This window comes from Squalius cephalus (genome assembly GCF_949319135.1).
Source record: "Squalius cephalus genome assembly, chromosome: 3".
NCBI lineage: Eukaryota > Metazoa > Chordata > Actinopteri > Cypriniformes > Leuciscidae > Squalius > Squalius cephalus.
This window is the reverse complement of record NC_137124.1, coordinates 58,587,483-58,602,140: the sequence shown is the minus strand read 5'-3', so window position 1 is coordinate 58,602,140 and position 14,658 is coordinate 58,587,483. Positions and strand designations below refer to the sequence as shown.

Here is a 14,658-nt window from a genome sequence, read left to right as displayed (position 1 = left end):
TTTATATAATTTTTGAGAGCCTGATTACAAAAACCAAAAGTCTCAATATTAAAAGCCACGTCCCAAGCACACAATTATAATGATCTCATTATAACTTTATGTAGCTGCACATGTTGCACTTAACTGGATTTTCCCTTTTCAGAGTGATTCTAATCATATTTCAAGCAATTCCATAATTCCTTATTTATCAGCTTTAATATATCGGCTAAATTTCTTATCGGGCCGATAACATTAAAAATGAACATATATCGATAACATTGAAAATGAACATATATCTGCCGATACCGATAACATTGAAAATGAACATATATCTGCCGATACCGATAACATTGAAAATTAACATATCTGCCGATACCGATAACGTTGAAAATTAACATATATCTGCCAATACCGATAACATTGAAAATGAACGTATATCTGCCGATACCGATAACATTGAAAATATCTGCCGATACTGATAACATTGAAAATGAACGTATATCTGCCGATACCGATAACACTGAAAATGAACATTTATTGCCCGATACCGATAACATTGAAAATATCTGCCGATACCGATAACATTGAAAATATCTGCCGATACCGATAACATTGAAAATATCTGCCGATACGATAACATTGAAAATGAATAGAGATGCACCGATTACAATTTTCTAGGCCGATTCCGAATTCCGATTTTTCATTGAGTTTGACCTGCCGATACCGATTTGAGCCGATTCCGATTTAATTTTTTTCTAACCACTTTACAGCACACACAAATATTTATTTTCGATCTTTTCTTTAACCCTTTCACGCGTAAGTTTAAAATATTCTAACTGACACCCCCTCCCCTCACCCCCCACCCCCAGAGTGAGTTTTTTCAAGGCGAAGGTTCCCTTTAATGTTTCCATGGCGACGCGTCACGCGATACACCGCAGCCACAATAATACTGTATGACAGATGTGTCGCTTTTATTTCGCTTTTCCTTTTTTATTCAAAGTATTCACAAACTTGCTTACCATGTCATCAACTAGCCTATCTGATATTTCTCAAATACGTGTAAGTGAGTGTGTTTGGTCGTTTAAAAACCTTTATAAATAATCTTGATCTATATAACATGAGATGGGCGCCGCAATGTTGTCCTGTCAGTCGGATTTACAGCACGTGAATTCATCAGTTTCTCCCGAAATAAATGCAAGAAAGTGGCCGGTGAACTGAGAAGAATATTGTAAACTTTATAGTTACTTCCACTATGTTTGTCTGATATGAATAACACGTCGGCAAATTATATTTAAATAGATTGTTATTGCTGCTTCCACAGACATCAGTGTGTATTTTACAAACTCCAAATGTATTGTTTTACTTATGTGTATTTAAATATCTGAAACCTAAAATAAACATTATGAGGTTGAAAACACTGCTTAGTTGTGATATATGAAAGCGCTGAACGCGTCCGACTCTGGCTCAGCGCCAACCAACGCGCCAAAGCACAGTTTGAATCTGGCAGTTATGCGACGTCACTGAACATCCTAAATGTGGCGCCGTACTCTCAGGGGCACAGAAATAAAAATCCCATATATGAGACCGCACCGCTCAAAAGGTTAATCATGCGGCGCCCGAGTGCATTTGACCGGCATAAAATCGGCATATGTCAGACTGACCGGCCGGTCGCCGGTCATGGCCGATCACGTGAAAATCGGCCAATTCCGGTCACGAGCCGATCAATCGGTGCATCTCTAAAAATGAACATATATTTGCCGATTACCCCCCCCCCCCTCCCTGTTTTTCTGTTTTTAAATGGAAACAGAATTTAGGGGGAAAATGAAATGGATTTAATGGGGCCCTAAATTAAAAGGTGAATTTAATTGTGAATATTTAAATTTTACATTGATTCTCAAGGTCTAACAAATACGTGGAAAGCATTTCCTTCCCCATTAATGGTAAATTAATCGTAGTAAATATCAAATAGCCTACCTTATGATATGGGACAAAATATTTTGATGATTATTTTTGGCCATATCGCCAAGCCCTACTTTAAATAAGGTAATGTTAATAAGTGCTGAAGTTACTATTATTGCTAACAGAAAGCATGATCAAATTAGCCTGTGTAAACTCAACCTTTTATTTAGAATATGATTCAAAATGCAATTAAAAGCATAAGGCTTTTTTACAGGCGCTGCTTCCATTTGGGCTTCTTCATTAGCAACTACACATTCCCAGAATACCACTGCTATTCCTTCACCACTATAGCACTTTCGTCTATTTTCTTTTATTTATTTATTTAGTGAAAACAGCACGACAGACACATACATACAGCCTCCTCACGTCACTGTGGAATAATAAAGGGAAACTGCAGGAAGAAAAGCGTGGCCTGCCGCCTCTCTTCTCCTCTTGTTTGTCTTCTTTCCTCTCGGCACAAAAGCCTCTAATCAAATGAATTGGTGTGGGTCAGGGTCTGCTCCGCCATCCCATCCCACCGTTGCCTGGAAACGGCAGTGGGCCCGGCTGCCCTCAGCGCTGCTTTATTTGCACACCAAACAGGGCTCGGCGTGGCGGCCGCTCTTATATGAAATGTAAATAGGCTGTTACAGCACCAGAGCTCAGAGCGAACGCGCCACGCCTCGGAGATCCGTTCATTAAACTGCTCTCAGCAACACCTGGGAACCATCAAGGCCCTCGTTATACCCCACCATAGACTGTAAAAAAAGATGGACGACGCATCTTCTGTCTCTTCCATTGTGGAACCGTAAAGCCACCAAAGTCCAAATATGGCGCTGATTTGGGACCTGATTCTGCGCAGTAGTTGAATGTGAAGTGGAGCCGCGATATCAAGGTTCCGCCCACACACACTCACACACACCCTCGCAGAAACGGTTAGTACAGTTTACTGCAGAATAACTCATGTCGGTGTGAAATAAATAGTTATTGCAATGTAGAAATTGAAGTTGAAGCTCCAATCTCTCCCCAAAAAGTCTGTTGGTGCCTCAGTGATACTTCGTTTAGAGAAGCTGTCAATCACAGCTGTCAATCATGACGTCACATTCCCGAAAACATCTACAAAAAATGTATTTGAAGTGTAATTTGGTTGTTTAGTTTCCCTCGCGCCCCATTAGACTTCATGGAGAGGCAGGGTTTATGAGCTATACTGGGACCAGCCACCGGGGGGCGATCGAGACTCTGGGTTTATGAGCTATACTGGGACCAGCCACCGGGGGGCGATCGAGACTCTGGGTTTATGAGCTGTACTGGGACCAGCCACCAGGGGGCGATCGAGACTCTGGGTTTATGAGTTATAATGGTACCAGCCACCAGGGGGCGATCGAGACTCTGGGTTTATGAGCTGTACTGGGACCAGCCACCAGGGGGCGATCGAGACTCTGGGTTTATGAGTTATAATGGTACCAGCCACCAGGGGGCGATCGAGACTCTGGGTTTATGAGCTGTACTGGGACCAGCCACCAGGGGGCGATCGAGACTCTGGGTTTATGAGTTATAATGGTACCAGCCACCAGGGGGTGATCGAGACATTTTGGCTTCACTTTTCAGGACTTGTGCGACACGCTTGTACCCGACACATGTCCATGTTCCGGATGCAACTACACTGGTGCAAAAAGATGCATGTGCTGGTTGAGTTTGGTGAAGTAGAGCTTAAGGTGCTGTCAAAATCCACCCATTCCAATTAGCGCCGTCACATAATAATTCGAATTTTGAATATTCGTGGAATTTTTGTTTAAAAAAAACCTGCACATCAAATGCAAAAACCATTTCGCGTGCAAGAGGCGCGCGAGACATGACGATTGCGTAGCTGAAGCGTTTTGTTAGCTTATCCAGTAGGTGTGTTGTTCGTTTGAAAAATGGCGGGAAAAGGCTTCCTGCTGACGAAAACCCAATAAATTTTGACGAACAATATGTAGATGTAGTGAGTAGAAGTGAGTGTTTCTGAATGTCAGTTTGCCCTTTTGTGTTCATGTAGTAACGTTACATTACGCTTGGCGTGTTTTCTTAAGTTACTGATGCACTTACACAGTTTAATGCACTATTTTTTCATTGCATGTACATTAAGGAAATTATGTTTGATTTAAGAACAATTGTTTCAAAAGTTAATGCACTTTAAAATTTCAATTTCAATAAAAGATGCGATGCTCGATTTGGTTTACATTTGCTTATTGCACTCTTATTGCTTGCGCCCTCTTGTGGACATAGGAGACATTACAGTACTTTTTTCCTCTAACATATTGCCTTTACAATTCGAATATAATTTGAATTTTGGTAATATTTAAGAAATAAATTTGAATTTAGCTTTTCAGCCATTTTGACAGCCCTAATTCCAATAGGAATCCTCGCGATCGGGAGTTGGGCGTGAGGGAGAAGAAACTCACTATGCAGATTAGGTTTGTTCAAATTGGTAATGCAAACCAAAAGAAAGCTGATTGGTTTGAAAATGTCTTCTGTTAGCAGTGATACTGACCCAGAGCTCGTGTTAACCAAAACATTTTTTTGCAGTGACGGAAAAATCTGAAAGCCATCTGTAATTTTGACAGATTACACTGAGGCTAATGTATTGTAACTTGTAACTGTAATGCTCACCCCGTCCACTTGGTGGCGAGTTCGCTCTTGCTGACTATCAAGTTAATGGTCAACAAATGGCTTTTCTGAGATACGTAACGTTGTTTACAAGCTGTTTTATTGAGGTATTTCTGTGATTGAAACACTGATTGAGTGATTACATGAGACATCTTTCTATACGAAATATCTTTCAAAATTTTTTTCATGTTCATTCATGTTTATTTCGTTCTGTAACGTAGTAAAGAGGAAGGAATTTATCACGTTAACTTCATTTGTTTGAATTTTGTGGGGAAAAAAAGACAGAATTTGAAAGCTGAGATTTTGTTTCATATCAGAAAGTAACAAAGCACAAAGCTTATTGCGATTTATTAGACATTCATGATGAAACCTGAAAAGTGACACACAGTCTGTGTTCAGCTTTCTCTTCATAAATAAATAAATGCAGAATCTAGCCTATACGCATTTCCTGTAAGTTCGTGAATAAAAATGAAAATGTGAACAAAAACAGCCTATTAAATCCCCTTATTATCATAAGAATTATGGGTAATTATAGATTATGACGGAACTTTATGGCCCTGTCCGTCAAAATGATGGACAATCCTGATGTCTAATGCGACCTTTACAGCTGATTGGTCTGTTGTTTGTGGATGTTTCTGAGATGAGGACGACCTCGAGCAGTTGTGATGTCACTGTAGACACCAGGAAAGAGGCCAGAGCTCATGTGATGCACATGAACACACACACACTCTCATTTCCACGCTGACTAGATGCAGTGCGGCTCTTTTCCGCTGACTGACAGATGCACTAAACACCAGTGAACGTGATGACATCGCCCGACGTTACCATGGTGCAGAACTGGAGCATTGTGGGCCCTTTTATCTCAGCAGGAGGAACCGTTTCCAAAGCAGCCCATAATACTCATACTGTGCAGCAGCGATTGTGTGAGGAATGAGGAAGAACTGGACCGAGGCAACACACTGCGATGGCCCCTGTGTGACCGCAGAGGGAGGATCACTATTGATCGATGCGTGGAGAAATATTAGTTTGAGCTGAGAGTTAAGGTGCAGAGGCATTTCGTCTCAATGTCTCTCCAAACATGCTGACAGGAAATGGCTGGAAATGCTGTTATGATTATATGTGCTGACTAAACTATAATGTGGCCAGTGGTCGAGCGATACTGGTTTTTTGATGGCCAATGCCGATATCTTTAGAGATCAGGGTTGCCGATATAAAGCCTATTTTTAATTTATATTTATTTTAATTCTTTTTTTAAAAATACATATTTCAAATAAACATATCTAAAAAAAAAAATGTTTATATATTATTAATAAATATTTGTTTCATTTATTTCTCATTTTTTTATTAATAAAAATGTATATCTCATTCCCCCCCCCCCCCCCCCAATTTTAAAGACCATATCTATGCATCAGAAATTGGCTGACTGTCTTTATAAGATTAAGACAATATTCCCAAAATGATCACTGTAATGTCACTAATAATTCGATGCATGAGACGTGATCTCAGACGTGAGAATACTGACTCGTTTGAGCATAAAAACATGCAGTGTGCTTTGCGTTTAGTCTTTTCTGGCGGCTCCTGTAGATCTGGCGATACTGCATTTGTGCGAGCATGTGTCATGCAGCAAACATATTTTTGGTATCACTTTACTTAAAGCCCTTATGTATGATGCATTATAAAGGTATTCACAATGTACAATAATGCATAAAATCTTTTCATAAATAATTGTATCCAAAGTTAAAATGCATTATAATATTTGCAGATTCTGAAATTGGTTATTTAGTGTTATTTATCATGTGTTTTAGTGTATTGCACTTTCTAAAGGTGTGTTCAATGATTAGATAAGTTTTATAATGTATTATTACAGTTATTCATGAGACTATACAATGCATTGTAAGGTGCATTACAAGGCATAATTAATGCATTAAAAATACTTTTATAATGCATCTCATAAAATCTAACCATTAATAAGAATTAATACAGAAAATTGCTTAAATTAAGCATTTATTGAACAACACAAGCCTCTCCAATCAGTGCACTTGTATATAACAAAAATAATAATGTATACGGTATACAGGTCATCAAAACTGTCAAATAAACTTTTAGATGATTACGCCCGCCTAATAATTGGCCTAATTTGCAGCACAATCGATGCCGATTCATTAAAAAATGCCAAAAATCAGCCGGCCGATCAATCAGTCGACCTCTAAAATTAAAAAACACTTTTATAATGCATTATACATAAAGTAAAGTGTTATAGTGTTTTATAGTCTTATTTTTCTCTGAAAGAACAGCCATGTTATGTTGGTTTGTTTTCCTATCTGAATCTGTGTAGTTTGCACATGTGCTTGTGACGGGCCGGTGGAAGCAGGAGATTAGAGGGAGCTTTGTGTTCCCGGCGGAGCAAAGGCAGGACTGCCCCGTCAGCAGGCTCGCTGTCTAACCACTGACCCAGGGTCAGCCTCAGCAAACCGAGAGGGCCAACATTCCTCCCAGACTAATCCCATGACCCAGAGCCAGCCATCCACTAACAAGGCCTATCTATCAGCCCATCATCTATAGCTGGAAAAATGCAGCGGTTGAGTCTGTATGTGGAGCCTGCGATCTCTCCAATAAAGACTAGAGATGTTGTGATACGAAAATTTCGATACCATGTTTCATATCACATTGCACCTGGTTAGGACATGTCAACTTTTTCTGCTCTACGTATAGGGAACTGTGAAATCTGTTTTATTTTTTCCCAAATTTCTTTTTTTCCGGACTGGTTAAATTCTAGTAATCAAAAAGCATGTCTAATTAATTGAAAGCATGAAACAACACAACAATCTATCAAAGGTTTAACAAAAATTTACTATGAAATACGTTTTATATTTTTCTCAAATTCGGTTTTATTTTTTACCAAATTCTGTTTGTTTTCTGGATACTATTTTAATGGTTTAATTTAATTTCTAAGAAATTCTCAAACTTTTTTTGTCAAACAAAATGCTGCTCAAAAAAATATTTGTAATAATAATAATTAGTTTTTATTAAAGGTATAGCAGAGGATTTTCTTTTTCTGGGTGGATCATCAAGACTATTGGTCCTCCTAAGTGTCAATCATTCTGGTGATATGTTTACGTAAGGCCGTCGTACGTGCTCCTGCACACGATTCACACGATGGTGTGTGCTCAAAACACAGGTTGGGCTTCCCACTAATGCCTCAGTCGCGAAGTTTCTACTTGACAGGTAAAGTTTGGCATGCTATTTGGAGAAATCCATTTAAAATCACTGCTAGTAAAAGTTAATGTAAGCTATGATTAGCTCGTGCATACGTTTAATAGGCGTTCCCTCTCGGGAGCAGGTAGAGTGTTGCGCATGTGCATTTTTTCAAAAAAGTGGAGAGGGCGGTTCTTTTCTAAAATTCGGGAAAATCCCCCTCTATACCTTTAATGTTAGTATTATTACATTGAGATGTAGCTAAATTCTACTCTACAATGGTAGTATATTTCTGTCATACTTTCCCCAAGTTAAACTGAGCTTTTATTTTGAAGGGTTGTGATGAAGACCTTTGAGTTTTTAATGAAATGCCGATAGTTTTTCTCAAATGAAGCGGTAAGATGCTGATGAAGTGACTCTGAGTGGCTCTGGAGATGAAGTTCATGCATTCATGTCCTCATATAGGCTTAAAACGTATATTTTTGCTGTTTAATGTTCTCAGACACCAATCTATAGTGCAATTTAATTTAAGTGTAGTGACCTGCTTTTTATTTATTCATCAAAAATTTTATGAGCGTTTTTTTGCATCACGGAAATCATAGGGCTCTATATATATATACAGTCTTGAAAACTGAGGTCTGCTTTGGTGAAAGTTCCTGAACAATCAGCCTGGATTCAGACGAATGCGAGACCGCTGCAGGGAATATGTCCAAACTTGCACACACACTGTGTGTTCTCGCTGCTGTTGTGTGTTTGTGCAGAAGGAAACGGATGCAGGGAGAAGTCAGCATTAGGCCTTGTGTCGTCTGCTCCAGCTACAGTAGAGTACAGTGCTAAAAGTAGACCTCATATGTGATGAATTACAGCTGGCTGCAGGCAACAACAACAAAAAAAAACCCGCTTTGTCTGACACAAGCACCCACACTGATGGCAGATGCGCAGCAGCTTTTGATTGGGCTGGAAAGCAGAGGAAATGAGCCGTGTTTCTGGAATGGATGTTGTTGTGTTTCTTCTCTGGGTGCCGGTCCTCTGTGTGTTTCTTTTCCTGCAGAAACGCTTGCAGAACACACACACGTTCACAAGCAGGGTGCACATAAACGCACATTCCTTAAGCAGACGCATTATACTTCATGTACGTTCATGCACGGACTGTTTTTGAAGATTTCAACAGCCTGTTGAACTGTGAATCTCACAGCTGAGCTAACATATAAAAGCAGTTGAATGGCCTGTGGTGGTTTTGATCGTTGTTTGGACATGTTTTGTTCTAGAACACATGCACATATTTGTGTGCCTCTTCCACACCACATTTGTTTATCCCCATTTGAGCCTGACCTTTCGACCACTTCGAGGTGTGGGAGACAACAGAAGAGCAGTATTGTGTGTATGCGCGTGTGGTACGTTAGCTGGAGATATAAATAGCTGTCTTTGAATAGAGAGATGGCTGTGGTGAGTGCCAGTTTTCCAGGCAATGGGCAGTCACACAAACTGCCCTCATGACACGCTTTTTGTTCAGCATACACAAATATTTGTTGATCCAAGCATCATTACCCATACACATTAGACTGACGCGTGCGCACAAAATTAAAGCTACAATATGTAGGTTTTTTGCTGCTAGGGACCTCTTACAATATCAAAGGCGTCGGTTGATGACGCATAAGCGGAATTATGGAACTTGTCGTCATGCCGATGGATCTAATAATGTTTATGGATGAGTGAATACACTGATGTTTTTAACATGACTGTGGGATGAAGCAGGGTGCGAATGCTAATGAGAGACAGATATCAGCGCCACACGCGAGTCCCGCGGATATAAATAAGGACATTTCAATCTACCGAACTAAATTACCCGCAAGTGCTGAATTAACACTCACACAGGGCAGTTTATTAGACGAATGAAACTTGTGAGGTAACGCAGCGCTGTTTCACTTGCTCTACACTATCACACTAAACTGCATTTGAGTGAGTTGAAAGTTGTAATGTTCTATGTGTTTGTTTGTCTGTATGAGATTAGCAGTGAGCTAGATCAACATTAGCATTTTGATCATATTCTAACATTTCATCATGTTGAGCTATATAACATTGATTAGTTTTATGTACATTTGCTCATCTGTACATTTGCACTCTGTCAAGTCGAAGTTAGTCGCGGACGCTAGCTCTCGGCATCCCAAAAACGCCACGCTGATATTGATCCTAGTTTTAGTTCTCCTTTTGTCCCAAAGTCTGCTTGCCATGCTCCATAATGTTTGAATGAAACAACAACAGCGTGAGCGCGCCGCTAGACGTAACACAGTTGTCCACGTCTGTCGCCATGGTTACTATGGCAGTTCGAGCGGAAACCAGGGATAACGCGGATATTACGTCATTGACAGGCGACAAGTGAACAGGGACGAGCCATTATTTAAAATTGGAATTTCTCTAAAATTAAAAATCTTTGGGAACTTTTGGGAAATTAAGTACACAACTGCAGGAAATATTTCACACTGTGCACGTGGTTTTTGGATATTTTATTACAAAATTCGTACATATTTTAGTTTTAAGTCAAAATGCCCATCTCGGCGAGTATGCTCGTAAACAGTCAGTTATGTGTTGTAAACAATTGAGGAAGAAAACGGATGCGTATCATTATATTGGATCTGTGCGTTCGTCTTAACACAAACAGCAGCGGGTTTATTAGGCTGCTGTCCCTTTATGTCTAATGGTGATCAAACAACAAAAGAGAAAGAGGAAAAAAATGACTTTTGGACCTTTAAAAAAAGATAAATTGTATTAATTATATTTCATTTCATTTAGGCAGTGGAGACTGTTATTTTACATTTGATTATTATATTGCTGTACCTGATTATAGTTAGATTTTCTTGAAAACATAAAGCTCTGCTTAATTCAATGCAATTATCCATATTTGCAATTTGTTTCTAATTTTCTATGCAGATTCACTCTACAAAACCACCCCAGTTATTCTAGAATGATTAATTATTTTCAATTATAGATTTTGAATTATATTCAAATCATCTGGTGAAATTGTTTTTATAACAAAATATCACAATGTTACGTTTTTTTCCCAATATTGTGCAGCCCTAATCTTGGTTAAACTCCTCCAGATCTCCGTCGAGGGTGATTAAGTCACTCGTCATGTGCACTTTCACAACATTTGGGTGTGATTGCAGTTCACGTGACGTTTCTTGCAAATTGAATGTGTATTATAGAGATTGTTTGTTTCCTAAGTGAACCCACATGCAAAATTGCAACAGGGCATCTTCGATCTACAGCCGTGCTGTGGGAACGTTCAGTATAGAAATTGCTCCCAAATGAGTAGAAAAAGATGACTGTGCTCCATTATAGACATTAAACCAATGCATTTGTTCAAAATACCATATTGTCAAAGCCTTGATGTGAAAACTTTGCATCGATATGGGTTGTCTGCGCACTATTTGCAATGCTATAGCGAATTGATTTCTCCGCTGTAATCTCGTGCAGCAGCCGTCTCCTCCCTGCAGTGCTAATGAATTGCAGTGCTCTTGCGTTTTAGTGTTTTATATCTTTATCTTATCGGTTTGCCGGGAGCTCTGATCTGTGTGTACGTGACTGTGTCCGGTTTGTTGTTTTGTTTATAAGCTTCTGAATCACCATGCTTGATTTATGGACTGTAAACAAGAGGAAAGAAACAGTATTTTTATTATTATTATTATTATATTGGGATTTTTTTAAAGGTTTTGCTTAAATTTGCAAATACCTGGGGGTGTATGGAAATGCAGTCAAAGCCTCTCAGTCAAAATCTTAGCTGGTGTTTGTAATTGTTTTCTTCTTTCACTGGATCAAATGCATTCTGGGGAACGATCCAGATTCTGGAACAGTGTTGGTGTTGCATTTAAACGTATATATTGAATGTGTCATTTATCCTTATGGGGAAAAAAAGATTTAGTTTTCTACAACTGATTGCAGATCAGTGTTATCAGATGAACTGGTCTACATTATCCTCACAATGGAAGACATAAATTATGCCATTTGTTGGCAGTAGGGCTGTCAAGTGTACAACATTTTGACTAATTGTGGTAGTGACTGATTTTATATAAATTGGAATGTTACAAAAAGTAAGTTTTTTATGATGAAACATTTTAAATGTGGGATTTCCTTTATAAAGCTTTAGTGTATTCATTTAAATCTTTCATTCTCAATGGTTTTTTGAGCACAGAGTAATACAATTTTGTTAGAAAATATTACCTTATTGAAAATAGATGTGTAAAATAGTAATATTTATGCCTGTAATTATTATTATTATTATAATAAATTTTTCTAGTGATTTTAACACATTTTTGTGTTTCTGTGTGTAATTAACAATGGTTATTTTAATGTGCCCCACATTCAAAATCTGGGAGATGCTGTCATCTCCTCTGCCATAGCAAGTCATTAGATTTATATGGTAATTTATAAATGCCAGAAATGTGTATTATACAAATGAGAAGTGAAAATAAAATGCAACCAAATGCCCATTATGATGGTAATCTGATGTGTGCTTTAATCAGGTGATTTTATAATAATAGTGACAGTTTCTGACGACTGTTGAGTTTTCACTACTGTTTAGATCCATCTAAAAGCCCTATGTAGAACATTAACAGATGTAATTCAGCTCTTCAGAAACTGTTATTAAGCTTATGAGATCTGTATCCTAAATGATATTTGTTTTTGAAGATATATTGCATTAAATGGCTTTGCAAATAAGCAGAAAATGCGGGGGAAAAATAGAGAACGTTGTGTGTTGAGTTAAAGGTGCAGTGTGTGATTTTTAGCGTCATCTAGTGGTGAGGTTGTGAAGTGCAACCAACAGAAGTTACGGTGGCCGACAGGAAGTGATGTCAAAAGTTAAACAATGAGGTTTCTTTACCAAGATAAATTAAGAAATGATGTTTACTTTAATATTCAGTAAAACTATATGTTATTGCGAATATTGTTCATCTTTGTGTCAGTGTTTTATTCGCCGACTTTAGCTCGCTTCTTATCATGAAGAACAACATAGTGATGAAATGCGTTTGTCCGCTCAGGGCCACCGTAGGAACATGTCGATGTAAGCGGACCCGCGGTGTGTGTAGAGAGAAATGCCTCATCCTAAGCTAATAAACACATAACGCTTCATTATGTAAGGTCTTTATACACCACTGAAAACACAGTTATGATATTGCATTTCTGTCTAGTACAGATCCTCCTGAATATTACACAATGCACCTTTAAAGGAGCTTGACAGTGAAGTGCTAATGCGTGCTTCTCTTCTCTCTGTCTCACAGACGGTCGATGACGATGCGATGGAAGCGTGAATGAGGTTTGGCGTGGCAATAGCTGAACGATGCCCAAGGGTGGGGGTGCTAAAACCCCCCAGCTGGAGGACTTCCCACTCAACACCGACATGGTGGAAAAGCAGGGTGGGAAGAAGGTGAGGAAAATTGCTTTTATATTCACACACACACACACACACACACTGCTGGTACAACCTCCTATAACCTCTCTAAGCTGATAAGTAGCAACCCATTGAATAAGGTTTATCCTAAGTCATGTCGTAAGAGCTACATATTCACATTGCTGTGCGATATTGGCCAAAAATTCTGGGATTTTCTCGATAACGATATTTTGTGTGTGTGTTTATTGTGTTGGTATCTTGCTGTGGAAATCTGACTCCTGAAGTTTTTAATATTCTTTGTTCTGTGTTGTGGTCAGAAATTATCTTTTTCAATAGGTTTAAATTGATTTTTTGTTTCACCTCTTATTGCCATTTTTACCTTTTATAAAGCCACCTAATTAAATGGATGCATCATCTTTTGTGTCAAATTCTTACATTTAATAAATAAATTAAGTTAGAATAATAAGACACTATAGGGCTGTTACCAATCAAATGAAATCAGTATCAACAAAATTCATCTTTGTAATGCGGAGGAAACACAGAAGCTGCATCTGAAGTGGCATTTAGATGCATTTACACAGTTTAATGCAGATCAGAGGGACATGAAAGGGTTTAACCTGCTGTTACACATGCATAAATAATGTTTGATGTCTTAATCATAAAACGTTGAATACTGATATAAAGATACTTTAAATGTGAGACTAAAATTAATAAATTAAGTCAATGTTAATGAGCGAGTCATTGAATCATTCATTCAAACGATTCGTTCATTCAGTAATGAAACAGCGTGTGTTGCTCAGAGACGCAAATCAGTCCTGTGGTTTTGTTCGGAACTATTTTCATTGGCAAAATAGAGCAAAAACAGGCAATGTTGTGTCTAAAATGTTAAGTCGCATAATATTAACTTCTTGTTTATTGAAATGTTGTATAAACCAATATCACATTTGTTATTGTGCTGATATTTGGAGAAAAAAACGGCACTCTTCGTGTGATTAACTATATTAAATGATGTATAAAAGACATACAGAGGTGTTTTTGCCCCCTTATCCTGAATATTGAGGGCATTATTTATGCATTTAATAGACTAAATCACGATCTAGATGTGTTTTTGTGAGAGACTTGCTCGATAATGTCAGATTGCACATCGTTAAATCGTATCGTAGACGATAGCATTTGACTTTGTTTTGCATAAATTCTGACGTCATTTGTGTAAATCATGCTGTTTCTCCGCATACTTTAGTGTGTCCCGAGTCTGCCTGATTTCATAACTCGACAGCTATAATACAGCGCACCGCCTTTTACCCTCACATAGGCAAAACTGTGAGAATATGGCAATCCTTAGTTAAGAGGTTTAGCCATCTTGAGGTTGTTCAACATGGAGATTAATGAGATTCATTGGCGTCCATCCCAGGATTCATTAATGCAGACAAAACACAAAGAACAACATGAAAACAGCACTCAGTATACAAAAAAAAGGAATTAATAAGTGTGGTAGAAGGTTGTTTTCCACTGCA

General features: G+C 38.4%; 1 protein-coding gene across 2 annotated transcripts in view; it reads left to right on the top strand.

The window, feature by feature from the left end:
• The window catches only part of ankrd11 (ankyrin repeat domain 11), a 145,772-nt gene that overhangs the window by 97,074 nt on the left and 34,040 nt on the right, over positions 1–14,658 (top strand). For both annotated transcript variants that reach the window (XM_079864978.1, XM_079864977.1), the window contains exon 3: positions 13,035–13,180. In XM_079864978.1, coding sequence (XP_079721104.1) covers positions 13,094–13,180 — 87 coding nt within the window. In that variant the 5' untranslated portion in view covers positions 13,035–13,093. The remainder of the gene's footprint in view (positions 1–13,034; positions 13,181–14,658) is intronic.